Source organism: Scophthalmus maximus, chromosome 16, assembly GCF_022379125.1.
Source record: "Scophthalmus maximus strain ysfricsl-2021 chromosome 16, ASM2237912v1, whole genome shotgun sequence".
Lineage (NCBI taxonomy): Eukaryota > Metazoa > Chordata > Actinopteri > Pleuronectiformes > Scophthalmidae > Scophthalmus > Scophthalmus maximus.
The window spans coordinates 2,311,729-2,330,083 of NC_061530.1; the positions used below are offsets into that span (position 1 = coordinate 2,311,729).

The 18,355-nt window shown below is 38.1% G+C and overlaps 1 protein-coding gene across 8 annotated transcripts in view; it reads left to right on the forward strand.

Annotated features, from left to right (window-relative positions):
- Positions 1–2,473: 2,473 nt before the first annotated feature.
- slc4a2b (solute carrier family 4 member 2b) overlaps positions 2,474–18,355 on the forward strand; it is a 51,847-nt gene continuing 35,965 nt past the window's right edge. For 5 of the 8 annotated variants that reach the window (XM_035612089.2, XM_035612097.2, XM_035612095.2 and 2 more), the window contains exons 1-2: positions 9,570–9,817; positions 15,079–15,250. In XM_035612089.2, coding sequence (XP_035467982.1) covers positions 15,191–15,250 — 60 coding nt within the window. In that variant the 5' untranslated portion in view covers positions 9,570–9,817; positions 15,079–15,190. Of the gene's footprint in view, positions 2,541–7,620; positions 7,818–9,569; positions 9,818–15,078; positions 15,251–17,244; positions 17,388–18,355 lie in introns of those variants that run through there. The other 3 variants (XM_035612090.2, XM_035612091.2, XM_035612093.2) reach the window with 3 other exon arrangements.

Sequence of the window (18,355 nt, forward strand, 5' to 3'; positions counted from 1 at the left end):
AACTTGGAGAACTTGTGGATATAGTCTGTCTCAGTGTTCTGTCTCTTCATGTAGGCTACTCACAGTGCTTACTACATGAAATATGTAAATAATCTCCACATGTAAAAAGGAAATATTCTATTTGTATCATTATGATTCCATCTGACATTAAAAATAAATCTTTGAAAATATTTGTCAAAATGGAAATGGTTTAATCCACTTTCAGTTTGCCACTGAAATCTTGTGGTCAATCATTTGCAGTGTTGCTTTATAGCAAGCATAGTAGGTGACACCATGAGAAATGGAAATAAAAAACACATTAATAAAATAAATGAAAATAAGTGAAATATGTTGGTGAACAAAGTATGAAAGGTTTCACAAAAGAACAGCTAAATAAGCCATATATTTGTGTAACAGTATTCTCTAATTGGCGATTATTATAGTTGATATCAACCACTATTTCCTGTATTCATACTGTATCGCCAACTAAGCTATATAAGATATATAAATCAGCGAGGGGGGGGGTTATTAAATTGTGAAATTAATCAAATTCACTGTGTTGACTGAGCATGCACCTTAATTAAAGGAGTTGAATTTTTGGATTTATTATTATGTTAAATAATATTACTTTTGTGCACTTGTTACTATCACAGCATGAACATCACAAGTGTTCTTAGTAACATACATGACATCTAAAGTTGGGGACTATTAAGGTAATGATAGGGTTAGAGATGGCATGAATAATGTGAAATAAGAGAAAATAGGAACCCATGACAGTGTGATAATTTGATAACACATATTACTCACAAATATGCAACATATATACCATTTCCACACCCTGTTGCATTTTCAAGATTTGGTAATAAAGCAGGACCCTAACACCAGGGGATGTTGATATTCTAAAACAAATTATTAAACTTTTTTTTTTTTTTAAAGCTGGGGTGTGGTGCCCTGAGACAGCTGCCTGTGGTTAGTAATAAAGGGTCTAAGGCAGAGGTTGTCATATGCCCTTTGATTAAAATCTGTTTAATTTAAATTTGATTTAATCCATCCTTGTTGATTGGTGAATAATTCAAATATACAATGGTGATAAAATGAGTGCAATTTTTAAAAGATCCATATCCCACTTATCTTATTTCCACATTTCATAAGTTTTATGATGATTATGATAATGATGACAAGTAGAGCAACGAATTATTATTTTTATTGTCAGTTTATTAAATGGTTGATTATTTTTTTAGGCTATAACATATAATAAAAACAGTGAAAATTTTTATTTTTAAAGATATTCAATTTACAATCACAAAAATAAAATATCTTTAATATTCAATACAATTGAATATTAAAGATATTCAATTTACAATCACATTAGATTGAAATCAGCACATTCTCACATTAGAAAATGTCAAAACAGGGAATCTTTGTTTTTTTATGAGAATTAATTGTTAGTGGTTAATTTTCTGCTAGTGACTAATAATTTAACCAACACATTATATTTTTAAAAGCTCTAATAAAATTACAATAACAATATGCCTTCTTTAGCTACTGATGTCAATTTGAACAGTAAATTAATCCTAATTTTGCATTTAAATCACTTGTTTTTGAGGTCATGGACATCATAACGGAACGTCGCCTTCCCTCAGGCTTTCATCAGAAATATGAATCATGCTTTACGCAGGCGCAGCAACTTACATCTGAGGAAGACAGCGACAAGCAAAAGAAATGATCAGAGCAATACCGGATTTAGATTAAGTTTACCTTCAAAATAAAGGCACACAATCCACGTCCATATAAATCTGTTGATATACGTGTACTTTAATTGTATTATATTGTATTATAATGTATACATTCATCTGACAGCTGCAGTTGCTTTTCAGATTTACTTTAAGTAAGATTTTGAATAGAAATATAGACAAGAAGTTCCATCCCAAAAAATAATTAATCATTTCAGTAACTTAAATTAATCTTATACTTCACACAAAAAAAATATTGTGAAAAGTGCAAAAACAGAGAGAAGAACAGAAATGTGTGTATCAGTATGTTATTGACTTTTATCCCATTAATCATCTCACAAACCCTCAGGTATCTGGTTACGCTTTGCAGTGGGCAAACTCCTGATTGGTAAACACTGGGCTAAGCTACCTAGCTTTATGTAATGTAGTTAAAACTACATTAAAACTCTATAGCAGTTACATCAGTACAACTCTGCTTACACATCGAGGCAGCAATATTAACAATTCAATAATGTAAGATAGAATCAGATATCAGTCACAGGACATGCTACATTTTACCACAGTACTTTTACTACTTGCTAAGTACTGATAATACTTCTGTACTGTTAAGAAGGATATTAAATCCAAGGCTTTTACTTATACTGAAACAATCTGAAAATGTGGTATTGGTAGTTTTAATTATGTGAAGGATCTTGGTACTTCCTTCACCACCGCCCATGGCTTCTGCTGGTAAGGCTTTTAACTTGATTTTTTTTTTACCGGATGTGAAAACCCTGTTATTTTAGTGCAATGACAACGGTTCAGCAAGTCATTCAGAGAGATTTTGAGGTGAGTACCAGGCACCGGTGTGTAAATAAACCATAATCTGTTTATTGTTGTGAGCCTCATCAGGATTTTGTTCTGAACCCCCCGCGTTGAAGTCCGTTAACTGGCCTTGGCTGGTTGATTTATTTGTCTTTGAGGAGAGGCGGCGGTGACAACCACGTTGACTGCCACACATGCATGGATGTGTCCACTGCTGTCGCTTCTGGACGACGTCGCGGTGTCTTTCGGTTTGTGAACAAAGTTAACAACAGGAACTTGGCTGGATTTGTGATTATACGTTTAATTTAGCTCCTCTGACTCAATGTGCGAGGTTCTCAACCTAGCAGCCTGACGGTTACTGCTTCTGACAGCAGCCACGGTGTAATAAATTGATGGTCATGGATGAGCTCGTCTACATCAAAACATAGTGTGTCGGGGTTTTCCCGTCTTATGTCTTCAGTAAGTAAACGAGGCATTCAGCAAGGCAGTGTGGAGCCTGGGGGTGTGTTCAGCTTAACTTATTCATCCATCACTCATTCATTGCTCCGTGCAATGAATGAGCAGAAAGAAAATGACTGAGGTTTATTGATTTCATTATTGATTTACCTGATGACAATACAAAATGGTTTCAGTAGTAGGTGAAAGCTTCCTTTAAATTCACAGATTCAAAAGTTTCTCAACAAAAATACCAACATGTAGCCATATAATAAATGAATTGCTTCACATAATCATTCTGAGTTATTATTTTTAAACAATATATCTATATATATATATGTATCTTTCTTCAGCTTCCAAAATGTTTGTGTTCTGGTTTTCTTGGTCTCCTTTTGCTGTAAACCGAATGTGTTCTGAATCTGGGTATTTGAAGATTTCTCCTTGGGCACTGGGAATTTGTGAAAATGGACTCAGAACTAATCAATAAAACAATCAACAGATAACCCAATAATCAATAGTTACAGCACCAGGTATTTGTTGTGTACATATATTTTACTGCAGATTTGGTAACATGAGACACTAATGAAGACTAAAAAAGAAATGCAACTTTATCTCATTTATAAAGTTGTGACGAGCAACTTCAGTTGTTCCCAAACTGGGGGGAACACATGCAGTGAAGAATAGTGAACCAAGCTTTTTCAAAGGGGATATTTTGACATAAGTGTAATTATTATGCTCTTGATTGCTGCATAGGAGTAACTGGAAGTGAGCTGCCATTAATGCTTGTAGTTGCACATGTGTTTTTCCTGTTCTGACAAGTCAAATTATCTGCTGTAAAAAAAACGATTATTCAGGTTAGCAGGGGTTTATTCAGACAGCAAATCAACAGATTTGTAAACAGTGATACTCATTCAAGTTATTAAAATCCAAGTTTGGAGAAGTTATTCTCTCAAATAAATTGTCCATATATATATATATAGCAGTACAATCTTGAATAATCTGGGCAAAAGTTGACTTGTATTTTTCCTCTGCACAACAGAAACAAAGGCAAATTCATCTTGGCTCCCTCTTGTTATTGGTTCTCACAAATTTTGCCAAACCACACATTAATCTATCATAAATATTGGATTCATTAATCAACATTAAATCAAGTAATCATTGGATTACTTAAAATGTAGTTGTGGTTTATAGATGTAAGAACATGCCCTCTGGCAGGATGGATGTGTCTCCTCTGCTGACTCACGAAAATCATCTCCAAGTGCAATCCAGGTTATTATAATTTAGAGATAAATAGAAAAGCCGAGATATGGAAAAAATCTATTACCTTTTCCTCAAGAATATCAAATATGAAACAAACCACTGCAATGTTTTTTTTTCACCTCTCAAACCTGAGCTCTGATCTTAAATTTCGGAGCTGTGCTTGAACAAATAGATCAGTCTTTTCTTTGTGATCACACTCTCAGCTTTTATTTGTTTTCCTTCGCCTCAGTGGAATTTGACAGACTTTTGTTAACTAAGAAAAAAAAATGTCAGTTGACCAGAGCGTCTCCACATTCCTGTTGTGAATTGCTTTGTCATGCAGAAGAGCAGGAAGTAAAAGAGGTAGATATTAAGCTTTTTTTTTATCATGGACCCTTGGTCCTTTATGTTTATTTCTACCTTCCCCTCTGCAGATAAACCGACCCACAATTTTGTTTTTAAACACATCAAGCCTAAAAAAATCCATCTTAACTTTAACACCATGATTTTAGGCCTGTTTACTTTTAGAGATTGTGGAGTCACATCATTACCTACAATTTTGTTTCCTTGCTTTGCTGTTGCTAATTTGCATTTAAATACCATTAAGTGCTTCGGCAACATACCCTGCATGGAACATGAATAGTTTGGGCTACTGTTGAGATCTTTTCTACTCCCTCACCTCAGCCTCAGCCCCTTTCACACTGGCCAAAACCCTGTTGAAACCCGCTAACAGCTGGCGTTTTCTGCAGTGTGAAAACGTTTAATTGGCATTCAGCGGCGGGTCAAATGACTCTGCAATAGACCCGGGTAATAATCGGCTTCACCTCCGATCAGCATTGATGTGAACGTCAGACCCGGTTGAACGCGCTAATTTGTGCGATGACGGAGGCAATGAAAGCTCGACTCCTCCGTCGGTAACTGCTGTTACCTCACCAACTGTAGTAAAGAGACCTCTCGCATGTAGCTAGCTCGATTAGCCTAGCTTTGGCTCGTTGGTGGTAACACCTAACACAATCCAGATCATCGATGAGGTTTAGAACGGGGCACTTTATTTCAACCCTTCGGCGGACATACACGGCCTCATCAGGCGATCTCTCACTTCTCACAGTGGCCATAAACTGTCGGTAACATGGATGATGTGCGGAGCCCTTTCTCACTGTGGCTGCAGCTACGTACACAACCACAGCGCCAACCTTCTTCTTCTCTCATACACACACTTCAAAACCCATATGGCCACCTGCTTAAAGGGCCAGGCTTGGCTCGTAACACTGCGCTGAGTTTGTAAACTTTGAAAGACAGACAAGTACAAGATATAAGGTAGCGTTGACCACCGGCTCACTGGCTACCATGGTTTCTGTTGTTTACTACACTGTTCTTCTTCTTTGTTTTATGGCGTGCACCACTCTGCCCGCCAACTGTCACTACACGGCACTTTAACACACGACCCTGGTCTGCTCGCAGTGTTAAAGTGCCGGTGAAAATTGCCGGTTAAACGCTGGTCGACCCGCATTTAAAAAACCTGGGTCAACACGCATTTACAAAACCCGTGTCTACACGGTAATTTGTGTGAAAGAGGTACTACATACACTTTCTTTGTTGTTATCCATTCCCACAGGAGTATGAGGTTCATACATTCTCATGCCTTTTTTCTTATTCTTTACTTGCAGTGGTTGTGTGATCTCTCACACAAATGCACTATATTCACATTATGTTCTTTCCGTGGAAATTGATCAACGTCTTTTTTGTACTTGACCGCAGTGTGAGATGTTAGACCTTCCTTGGGTTCTGAGAGCTCTGGGGTTATTTTATTCCTGTCCCAGTCTGAGTGTTATGAGAGTAAACACAATTATTATAAGCATTTTTAAGCTTCACAATTATCAAGTTTCTGTGAGAATGTGCTTTTAGCTTTTGTGTAGCTCTTGCAACCTGAGCAGCACTGGATGTAGTTTTGAGCAGTGCCACACTTTAAAAACAGCTGGAGCAGTGGGGGTATCAAAAACAAGCCATTACCTTCATGTCTATTTTATACTGTTACATTAATATATAATAAATAACAAGAGGGCCTTGGCCAACTGAAGATTATCAGTCATCCAAGTCATGATTACCCAAGACAAATTGAAACAAGGGCCACTGGACTTGGTCATCAGTACTTGACACAGGTATTTCACTTCTGTGGGGTCATTGTCGAGACCACTGATGTCTAGAGCCCAACTGATAAGGATTTTTGGGGGGCCAATGCTGATACCGATATTATGGAGTAAGAAAGTTTTTGTTATATCCACAATATATACATGCAATGATTCCTAAGATGTCGTTCTGAAACCCCTATGACAAAGAAATGTAATTGAGGCTTGATATTTTACAGTTTAACAATGAACTTTATTATATAAAACAAAAGTAAAGCCAAATTTAAAAGCCCAAAAAGCAGAATTTTTTTGTTGTTGTGAAAATTAAACATAAATGCACATCTTTTCTGCATTGTTTATTGTGTAAAATAAAATGAGTGATGTTTACAAGCTGCACTCGCATTGTTGTTTGGTGCAGTCTGCACCATTTTATTGTTTTCGATTTAAAGAGCCTGGGCTGCGCCGAAAACCCAGATTTTCACAGACGGTGGTGAAATATTCGCTGAATTTTACAAAATGTATCTTGCTTTAGGGCTGCACGGTGATGTAGTGGTTAGTACTGTCGCCTCACAGCAAGAAGGTTTTTAGTTCAAATCCCAGGGCCTTTCTGTGTGGAGTTTGCATGTTCTCCCTGTATATGCGTTAAGTTGATCGAAGACTCTAAATTGACTGAAGGTGTGAGTGTAATTGTCTATCTTTGTATGTTGCCCTGTGATAGGCTGGCAACCTGTTCAGGTTGACATAGGGCGAGAGTGTACCCCGCCTTTCCCGCGACCCTTAAATGGATAAAGCGGTAGATGATGGATGGATGGTGTATTGCTTTAGAATTGCTTACTGCCCCTTTAACTGTACTCTGACAGAGATCTGCTCTTGAGAAGTTAACCAACAAAAGTTTCAGATTTGTTTCTACTTCAAAATGTGTGTTGGCCTGCTTCTCCATACACCGTATCCCTCTTCAAGATATAAAAATACTTACTACTTTTTTTTTCTTTTCTGGAGGAGAGGACAATGGGCAAGCATTATGTTAGCTGCCTGTTGAATCCCTCTTCACCCCATAGACAGGTGCTATATTTGCCCACAGCCCAGTCACTGCTGCCTGAAGCCTGTGACAGAATACAGAGTGAGATAAAGATGGGCGTACATTGACCCGAGTGCAGCTGTTTGCTCTAGTGACTGCATGCACACAGAGTAACAGTCGTGCTTAAGTTCTTGGACCCCCTCAGTGAAGGTTGTGTGGTCACTGGACTGTGAAGATCAGAGCAGGGAGGTTGAGATATCTGCATGTTTAAAGGCTGAGGACGCGGCTGGGTGACTTTTAAACTGCTGAGCTATTTCAGGCTAAAACACTCAGAGGCAACAGAGGCACAGCTATCACGGCCAAATCCCAATAGAGATTCACAAATAGGGCGGTTGTCAGAGGTATACAGCTACTCGAAGTCAGTGTTTGCATTAGCAGCTACACAGGAGGCTTGACTTGGTGAGAGCACCAACCTCGGTTCTGGTGAGTTTGTCTCAATTCAGCTTTTGGAAAATTGATTGCTATATCGCTTTCGCCCCATTCTTATTTCTAGGAATATGGCCTAGTCTTAGACTTAAATGAAGAGAAGAATAATGGGAAGCTGGAGAGTCAATTTTCGAGTTGTGTTAACATTTAAGATAAAAGCTTGAAAATTGAAGGCAGTGTGTTTTTTAAATTTAAAATATCAAAAATCAACCAGAATGAAGACGGTGTCTCTATTCTGTGTCAGTTAAGTGTTGTGAAATAAGCATATTGTCTGTTGGTCAATGTAAAGAGAAGGTTGTCAATCATCCTTGCATGCATGAAGTCACACCTCCTAATAGTTGACCATAGTATATAATGCTATTATCAGAACACAGCTGGGATTGGGGAAAGCCCCAGACTTTGAAGTGGACTTCAATTTTAGCTACTTGTTTCCTTGACTTGTGGCCTTGTGGCCTTGAATTTTCCCTGCAAGAGAGGCATGTGACTTCAGTGAGCCCTCATCCCTGGGGACAAAAAGTAGTCTCGCACACATATCACACACACAGACACACACACACACACACACTTGAACACTCATCCGGGGTTTGGGTATTTCTTTAGCCCTAAGGCTCATGTAAGCTGATGTGGAATGCAGCACTTATTTGGTGAACGGGTAAGCATGTTGTTTAGATCTCTGGACTGTTCTTTGTTCGCTGCAAAACACAATTATTCTGGTGGCTTCCATGAATTTAGGTGGGATTAATTGATTGTTTTTTTGGTGTTGATGATTTCATTACATTACAAGTTTTTTTTCGATCGCTAAATGCCGAACCTGCGGAATCCCTTTGTGTATATTTTCCTAGATTTACACATATATAATATTTTACCAGAACAAGCAGATAATCAGGTGAACTGCAACAGAAAATGTTCAATCTGATGGACATACAATAATTCTGATGTCCAAAAACATGGATCCAAAGTTAGTGTTTTGAGATACATGCAACCCCAGTAACCGCTGGCACTGCTCATTTCATAATATTGATTACGTAGTAAAGATGGTTAAAAGCTTGCTGGCGGCAGGTTGCAATGCCCTTCATGAGAGTTGCCCAATGTTCTGAAGAAGCAAGTTCATAATGACTCGCCCTCTTGTCCTCATTTGATCATTTGCCCTTGTGGTGGTAAACCAGCCTTTTGTGTCAGTCCTTTTCAAATCCTTTTCTTTACCAGGTGTTCACTTATTGTCTGTGTCACAACAGGAATTTATGTCACTTTTGTAGATTGTAATAGGCTGTTTTAGAATAGATACAGTATTTCCACATGGGGAATGCAGTGTGTAATCCTCACGTGATTTAATGGACCATACAGCATTTTTGCATGTTTTAACCAGCAAGAAAAGAATGTATTTTTATCCATTACAACCACATGCCAATTCTACTCTGTAGGCCAAGTAGACACTGATGAGAGAGAGAGAGAGAGAGAGAGATTTGATTTTTAAAACACAATGTTTATTAAGATTTACCAGAGAACATCACGGTCCTCTACAAATGAAATGAAAAAAAAACACACAAAATAACTGAAAAAACAGAATAAATCAGGTCATAAACACAGAGTGAAAGATGAGCTCTCCCTCCTTCACTGAGAGAGAGAGAGAGAGAGAGAGAGAGAGACTGAGTGACTGAGTGACTGAGCAACAGCCTCTGACTCAGTGTTGAATGGTCCTGGAGTCACATGGTTACGTGTCAGCAGGCTGGAGGAGGAAACATAATCCTGAGGAGGAAGGCTGCTGTTATCAGTTGGTGCATGTTGGTCTGAGAGAGCACTCAGGCTGGAGGGCACATGATCGGCCGGAGCGCACACTCCGCATCTCTAACTCTTGCTTCTTTTGTCACCCTATCTCTCTTTCCTCCCTCTATTTGTTTTTGTCCTGCACTCTGACCAGCCCCAAGTCGGTCTTTACAGCAGAATTCAGAATTGTACTAAAATGTCTGCGGTGGCTTCTCTGCAGTAAGCACACAAAGGTAATGTACGATCATGAACATATTTTTTATTCCTTGAACAGTTACCATGTTTCACATTCTTTTTAGTCACTTTGTACTGCTTGTTGATTGTCTGTTAATTTGTGGTCTATTTAATTCATTGTTTATCTTGTTGTTAGGCCTTAATTACAAGACCAGAAAAGCAGTTTGTCTTGTCTAATCAAACTTAACTTAAGACTCTTCTGTTCGTGTTGCACTTGACTGGCTTGGACCGTAATGACCTGTAGCGATAGCAAGGACAGCTGTGAGAAGGTCCTGCATTTTCATAGGTTACAAAGCAGAAAAAATAATTTGAACATGCCACTTGACTTTTTGTAGATGAAACTTGTTTGTCCACTGTTATGAATCCAAAAATAGTTCCTTTAAAGGTCATGTTTAAGCAAGTGATGGCATTCTAAATGCTGTGGTAAATTCTGGTGAGATTGACTGTTTATCATTACATGAAAAAAAACATGTGATAATCAAGTCACTTCTGGGAATATACAACAGTGTTCAGAATGTTCCAGTATGTTGCTGTGCTAGATAAAAAGGCCAGAAATTATCTCCAGGTCACTTGGGACTTTCACAACGACAAGTGATGGTGTCGTTTGTCTGTTTAGGAATACATTGACTGCTAAACAGAAGCAAATTAATCAATTGCTGTCTCATTATTAAACCAAGTTTTCTAATGAAACTTTAAACTGCTCCTTTCCCCTCTGTCATGGTCCTGCTTTTTTTTTAATCTTTTTTTTTAAGTACAGGCTTGTCTTGAGGTTTGGACATGATCAACCTTCCATTTCTGGACAGACATTTTTACTTTCAGTTTATGTTTTTTATCAAACAGTATTTAATAATGCCTTTTTGATAGAATTTGTAGATAAGCATTCCATCTGTGGTCAAACATTCAGATGCCAAGCTGCTGTTTGAAGCAGGGCCCAGCCGAGTGTCCTGGCAGATCACTGGTTTTAGACGCAAACTCTGTCCAGTCGTCTGACTGTCTCACTTTCCATTAATGTCATCATGTGGATTTTTAACCTTTTTTCTATATTCTACCCAAAAGGCCACATGAGATGACAGTAAACAACAGTTAAGAACATAATTTATTTCGTTTATTTTTAATTTTCATGCATACAAGTCTTTTTTAGATAACTGTATCATACTTTTTAATAATTTTTTTTGTAATTCTATCCTCTTACCCCCATTGTGTGTCTTTAATGTGGCTTACATTCTTAGTAAAAGGAGGAAATTGCTATTCTCTGAGACTTTGTCTAGTATAGTTTTTGTGTATATCAAATCTACAATAACGACAAAAAAGCCAAACCCATGTAACAAACGTGTAACAGTATTTGGTGACCTTTGCAATGTTACTTCAGAAGCTATAAACAGCATGTTACACACTGTCAGCTATCTACGCAGTCAAATAGGAAAAGCGATGAATATAAACAGAGTAGCTTTTTCTTAATATCATTATTTCTGGCTTTAGGAGAGTTCGTTTTTTTCCTTATTAGTTATAAATAGAATATGTGACTGACATATCCTCCTGTCTTCTCTGTCTGTAGGAGGGACACATGATGATGGCATCTCAACTCGTTATGCTGTGACAAATTGAGTAAACTTATAAAGTCACAGGGTAGACATACATTTTGTATTAACCCAGATTAGCTCTGAAATAAAGGTCCAGGTCAATGTATATGTATGACTTTCAGTGAACCCTTTCAAATTACATTATAGATACTAGAAAGACCCCCATGTTTTCATTTTTATAAATTTATAGCTGCTTCTTACAAGCGTCGGTCTGTAGCAGTTACCTGCTTCCTGTTTTCATTTTTACTTCCTCCCAGAAGGATAGTTTTCCCAAAGCTTTGTGTGTGCACATTTGAGACTGTGACTAAATCTTAAATGGAAAACTTTTGAAGTTTGGGGAAAATACATTTCACACTTTTAAAAAGAGTTTGCGAGGTGCTGGACTTGGATGACTGCATGACTCTGGGCAGGCATGATGAACTTCTTCCAGGAGAAATACAAAGCATGTTGTCCTGACTTCCTCCTGCAGTTTCAGCACTCAAACATGTCCTTTTGGGCATTTCAGTTATTACTCAAGGAACAATCAGTTCCTCTTTATTCAGTCCTCTGACAAACTGAATGTTCCTGACTCCAGACAAAGCTTTTGGATCATTTGGGTTTTAAATCTGCGTGCCAAGTTGGGTAATTGCAGTTGGTATTATTGTTTTCTTCTGATCATTATTGTTATCCTAACGGTATTATTAGAGGTAGATAAGCTGGTTCCCATGGTTTTTGCCCAGGATCACAGGGTTCTGTAACTTTAGCACTGTGTAGCCAGCCTCTTCCACAGTGATGGTTTACTGAGAAAGTAATCTTAAATCACACCAAACTAATGCCAGTACCTTTATCAAAATGAATGCAGATTTGTATGTCCTCAACCAGTTTAAGTTGCAGTAAAACAGCTGATATAACAATTAGTGCATTTATAGGCAGTGTTGCCAAAACGGTGCAGTCTCGCAACTTCAGGTCTCTTTGGTAATGACTTTGTTTAATCCACATCTGAATACAAGTTCATTCTGTCCAGCTCCTACATTTTTGTCATTGATTGTACTTTGATGAAACATACCTAGAAGCTCCTTGCCGTCATCAAGGTCATTGATATGATTGCGCTTAGGCTTCAGGGAGGCTTATCGTTTCTTTGATAGCTGCTGCCAGGGACTCAGAGAGAATGATTTCTAACTATGACTCTGAAAAGTGGATCAAAAGAGGGCCTTGCTTGTAGACGCTTGTAGAAGGAAAATCATTATTCTATTGTTAATGTTGCTAGTGAGACAATTTGAGTAAGATTTCAGGGCATTTTTACAGGATTAAATATCACAAAAACGGTAAAACTATGGATTTTGTTGTTTTCTTTAATTAGTTTAAATATTTCAAAAATAGCATTGACTGATTGATCTTAGCAGCCTAACAATATACAACTTCATTAGTTCTGTACTTGTTGCCTTGTAGTACATCCTCATTAACATTTCAAACAGTCTCTGTTTTTGTTTTTTGCTTCTCTTTCTGCCTAAATCATGATTATGCATTGCTTCTATCAGTTGTGACGTATAACCGAGATTCAGGAATGACTAAGGTGGAGGTTAGTTGAGGCACGTGCTGCCCTGCTTATCAAAGGGTCCTCTACACAGTAGCATTGTGTTATCTGGCTCTTATCTGACTAATGGTTAATGACCTTGAATGGCGGTGAGGAAGTGCTGTAGGGGTTTTAATCATGAATCATACAAATGAAATAGATGTGTGTGTGTCAGTGTTTCTAAAAGCCTTTTGTTAAGTATGTCCTCTGCTATTATTCTCATTATGTCAATTGTAATTTTTCCACAGCATTACAAATTTGACATTCAGTTAAAGCCATTACTTTTTCTGTAGTGGTCTCCAGGTCTTAAAGGTACTTTGGGGGCTTCCAGGAACCCGGAAACTGTTGAATACTCCTTAAATGACTACATGTCACAATACAGACAGTAAAGTGGGTGGAGAGTGAAACCTGTTGCTTTATGTTTTGTGATAAACTTTGCTCTCCAGCACACTGGCGTTGACATGTAAAAATATGTTAGGGTTTCTACATCCACGTCAAATTAACTGTGTAGGAATCATAACCCTTTTTTAACCATGCCAAAAGTGGAGAAAGCTCTCGGGACACCAATGTTTTGTCATCCACTTTGCTCAAGACATCCATGTTTCTTTGCAGATGAACTTTAATAATGTTGTTCATCCCTTAGTTTTTCTATAGTGCCACCATGGTGTCATTTTTTTAATTTACTGATATAACCCCTTATCTTCTAGTGTACTTTGTGTTTTGTGCAAATTTGCAAATGTTAGCTTTTAGCTCAGTCTTATGGCTGAAAACCCATAATCTTGTTATAATAATAGGGTACAAAAAAATTAGGCAACACAACATAATTAGGGCCCGAGCGCCAACAGCCCTATTGGATCTGCTATGATTATTATTTTCCAAAATGAATCGCGATTTTGAGGGGCTAAACGTGCTCCGATTTGGATGAAATGTTCACCCAAAGTTCTCCCCCGACAAAAATTTACGTCTTTTAAGAGATTGGGCGGGGCAAAATGGCTCGACAGCGCCTCCAAACGTGAGATCTGGAAATGCGATTATCCCACATGTACAGAATTTGGGAGTCAGATGTTTCATGTCCAGACATTAAAAAAAGTCTATTGGAGCCATTCCCTATAACCAACAGGAAGTCGGCTATTAGTATTATTCTTGGCATTTTTGGCCATTTCAATCGTTTAATACTTTAACAAACTCCTCCTTCAGATTTGGCATGAGCAACTTCAAATTTGGTATGTGTCATATAAAGACCTATGGGATGAAAAGTTGCTAAAAGCTTGAGTTTTCGGCAGAGGGTGAGGCCGTGACGGTGCGTAAAAATTTTTGATGTTTCGCCATGAAAAAGGAAGTTGCTCGTAATCAAAGGTTCATAGTCTGATCTGACCCAAACTTCCCATATTTTATACTTTTACGTCCTCTGGCTTGCAGGTTGACCAGGTCCAACTCAAAATTGCTCAGAAAAGCTAAAACACTTCGATGATGTGGTGTAGAGGAATCTGTGACTTTTAGTCAGACACCCTTCTCTGTGGGTTGGTGTGAATGGTTGTTAGTCTCTGTATGTTGGCCCTGTGATGGGTTGGCATCCTGTCCAGGATGAACCCCACCCATCAACTAATGTCAGCAGGGGATGGCTCCTGCCCACCCATTACCCTCCATGGATAAAGCAGTATTGATAATGGAGGGATGGATGTTGATAATTGTTTTTATATCCATTTGCAATCTGATGTCTATGACACATCAACATTAATATACTTTACAGATGATGCTCTAACCTGAACCGCAACGTTTTTGCCTTAAGTCTGACCTCTAACTGTCTAAACAGTCCACTGTCATAAAAACGTATTCATTGGTCTACTTGTAAGTTCATGGTCATACTCTTGCTGCAATGTCCTATAATTGAAGGGTATTGTGAAGTTTTAGACTGTTCAATAAACATGATTGTCCTGAAAATAAGTACATAAACATCATCAACATTTTTTTATTTCAATCCAGTGTGCTGGAATATATCATACTCCTTTTACTTTCTGGTTATACATAATATTCAGAGATTACTTGCCCACAGCTCATTCACTCTGCCTTTTAGTTATATATCTCCAGCTTCATGTGAACTAACTCCTGGATCTGTATCTGTCTCCAGGTTATGCTGCCAAAAAGCTGCCTGAGTCCCAGTGAGAAAGAGAAGGGCTAAAGTCGAACTGATCCAAACCAGCTTTCCAGTTCCTCTCCAGCAGCAACACCACTGCGGAGCCATGAGCAACCCCAATGCTCCCAACCAGATTACAGATGCCATGGCAGCAGTTATTCACAGTGTAAGTCCACAAAGAAAGACCTCGATCTGTCTAGGTAGTTCACCGTCGTCAGCCACGTGATAAAACACATGAGCATGAGTTGGTGACCCTGGTGACAAACCAGGTTAAATGCTGTTCAGGAGGTGATGACACTCACAGTTAAAAGATTATGGTCTTTTCATGAATGAGACGGTAGCAATTCAGCTCCAAACATAGCGCCTTTACTTTAGTTCACTTTCTCCCACATTTATGCTGCATCAGCTCTCTCCGTCCTCTCTGGCATCAGAATGTGTACTTTGGAAGTACTGGTCCTGCCAGAGCTATGTATGTACAAATCTAGTCACAATTTAGAGCCAATGCCCTGATGTACTTAGGACAGCATGAATTAAAAATGTTAGCTCAAAACATTTCAAATCTGCACAGAGAGCAACTCCAGTGTTGGAAACACTTAAGTAACACTGGCACATGATAATGAAAGACATGAATGCAAACATGACTGGCAAAGCCGGTAGATCAGCTGGTCGGCAGCCAAAAAAAGCAGCATTCCTCAACTCAAGAGCTTGTCAACAAGTTCATCTTGGGATCATAATGGGAAAATCCACAAATGAAGAGTTTCATATTGCTAGATATCATCATTTGGCAATGTTAAATGAATTCCAAGAATTATTGTGCTCATTTTATTCCAGGAATCCCACCTTTCTGAACCTCAACATCTCATTTTCTTTGTTAAGCATTTCCTACCTTTCACTACACTGTCAACAATCTTTCTTGATGATCAATGTGCTGTTGGCTAAATGTGAAGGTGAGTGGCAGTAGTGATGTTGGAACCATGGCCAGAGTTAAAAAGAAGAGATTCTACTTAGTAAGAAGTGATGGATGCAACCAGGAGAGACATCTAATCACGTTTGCCTTTTATTGTACTGTTGCGGGATAAAGAGGGGGGGGGGGGTATATTCTTATTAAAGAATACTCCTGCTCATGGTGTTTACATGGCAGCATTAGTGTTGTTCTTTTCTTTACTGTGACACCAATCTATCTGGGAAATGTCAGCTTTCCCTTTGCTTAGCACATTTGTCAGTGTTCTGTCAGCTACTTTGTCGCTGGACACCATACGTGTTTTTAAAAGTTTTAAATCTAATCCTAGAGAGTATTTTGGCGGTGGAAGTGGATCCATGACTCCTGATAGAGGAAGGATACATAATAACAGCCTCTTGTTGCTAAATGTCTCAAAATTATTAATGTGTTTTTGTTCATGGCCATTAGAAATAAAAATAAGAGTTTACATTTCTTACTTAGCTTAACACCATTGACAATTAGATTTATAGAATGCAAATCACTGTTATGTTAACATCTAGATTGGCCTGAATGGATAGCTAAAGCAAACAATTTATAGCTAAAGCAACAAATGTGTCTGATTTAGTAACTTGAGGTATATGTTAGAAAAATATTTTCTTTAAACAAGATGAAAACAGGTGTTCGATGCTTTAAAGATTACCATGCCTATCCTTGTGTAGAATATGGTGCAAAGGCCAACAGTAGGACTCTTTTAAAATTTGAAAACCTTGAACTTTCATTTACATGGTGAAGGTGTTGAATTACGTCCTAAGGTATCTTCTATCAAGCCAGTTCAGAATCTGCATGTCTTCATTGCTAATTATAGCCCGAAAGACAAACAACTGCCATTAAACTTGCAGAGATGTAGTCAACTTGAATATGGCTTTGCTTAATAAGGCATGCCAGCAGGAAGCCTGGTGATCAAGAAGCACAGTAAAGATAAAAATATTTGTTGTAGGAAAGTGGCTTTGCTGTTATTGGCTGTCCTCTTGCCTCCAACTCAACCAAGTTAATAATTATCTCATAAACAATGTGTGTTTTGTGTGTGCGTGCTCAGGGAGAGTTCAAATAACCCTGTCTAGATTTTTAAAGGCTAACATTGTGAAACTGATGACTAATGTCTTCTTCATACCCTGAAGATCTGCCCAGGTCATGTGACGCAGTATAACTGAAATGGGAAAGTTTCCATAAAAGAAACCAGCACTTCTAGCTTTTACTCTTGACACTAGAAAAGCAAATACAGTATAGCTATTTATCTATCTATATTATAAGCTGCAGCAATATTTCTGTGTGTAACTAGATGGATTATCTTCACGCATTTAAGGTGAGTTTAGTTCCAGTATAGAGGACTCAACGTAACATGTGAGTCTAAAGAATGGTTTGCTTTCTGTTTGTGTTCCTGAAATTTATTCTTGCTCTTATCATCCCCAGTCAGTCATTATAAAATAATCCTAAATAGTGCAAAGAAAGATTTTCTTAGCTTATATGTAGCCCAACATTGCTTCTTTGGGAATATTTGACCTCAAACCGAACTCTCTAGCTGGTTAATGTTCAATCTGGTTCTTGAACTTTTGAGATGCACTTTTACTTTGTCAACAGCTGAATGACTTGTCCCAGTTATTAGAAATTCAATGTGATAATTGCAAACAAATGTTAACATTGTGTCACTATTTAGTCACCCCTTTTTGATTGCAAAAGATCTCCGGACAGTGGAGCACAGATCACTTACAGATAAACTTGCATATTTCTTTTTGCATATATAAAAAGACAAAAGCTGCCACTAGTGCTTCAGTTATTGTATGTTTTTACAAACATGAGATAAGATAAAACAAGTCAATTAGTGAGATTTAGTCAGCTTGTGGGCACATTTTACCTTTGGACTGAGCCAGACTTTAGATGGTTCCACCTTTTTCCAGTCTTTATGCTTAGCTAAGATTACCAGCTGCTGGCAGTAGCTTCATCTTTTGTGTAGAGACCTATTCCTTTACAACATGTCTACAGTTGACCCATCATAACAGGTTTAATGTCATGCAGATCGGAGCAGTGTAATCAAAGTCGTTTTCTGTATTCAGATTGTTGAATTAGATTTTTTTTCAGGCCTATCGCAATAGGTTTTTAATTCTGCTTAGTACTGTAGAAGTAACGAGAGAATTAATCTCGTTACTTCTCATTTTCGTTCCCAAGCTGGGAGTGGGAACAGCTGGTCCTGATCATGTTGTGCACCCAAAATACATCATCATCATGTCTCCATCCATAGATAGAACAACTGTATCAGTGACTCAATGAGACAGT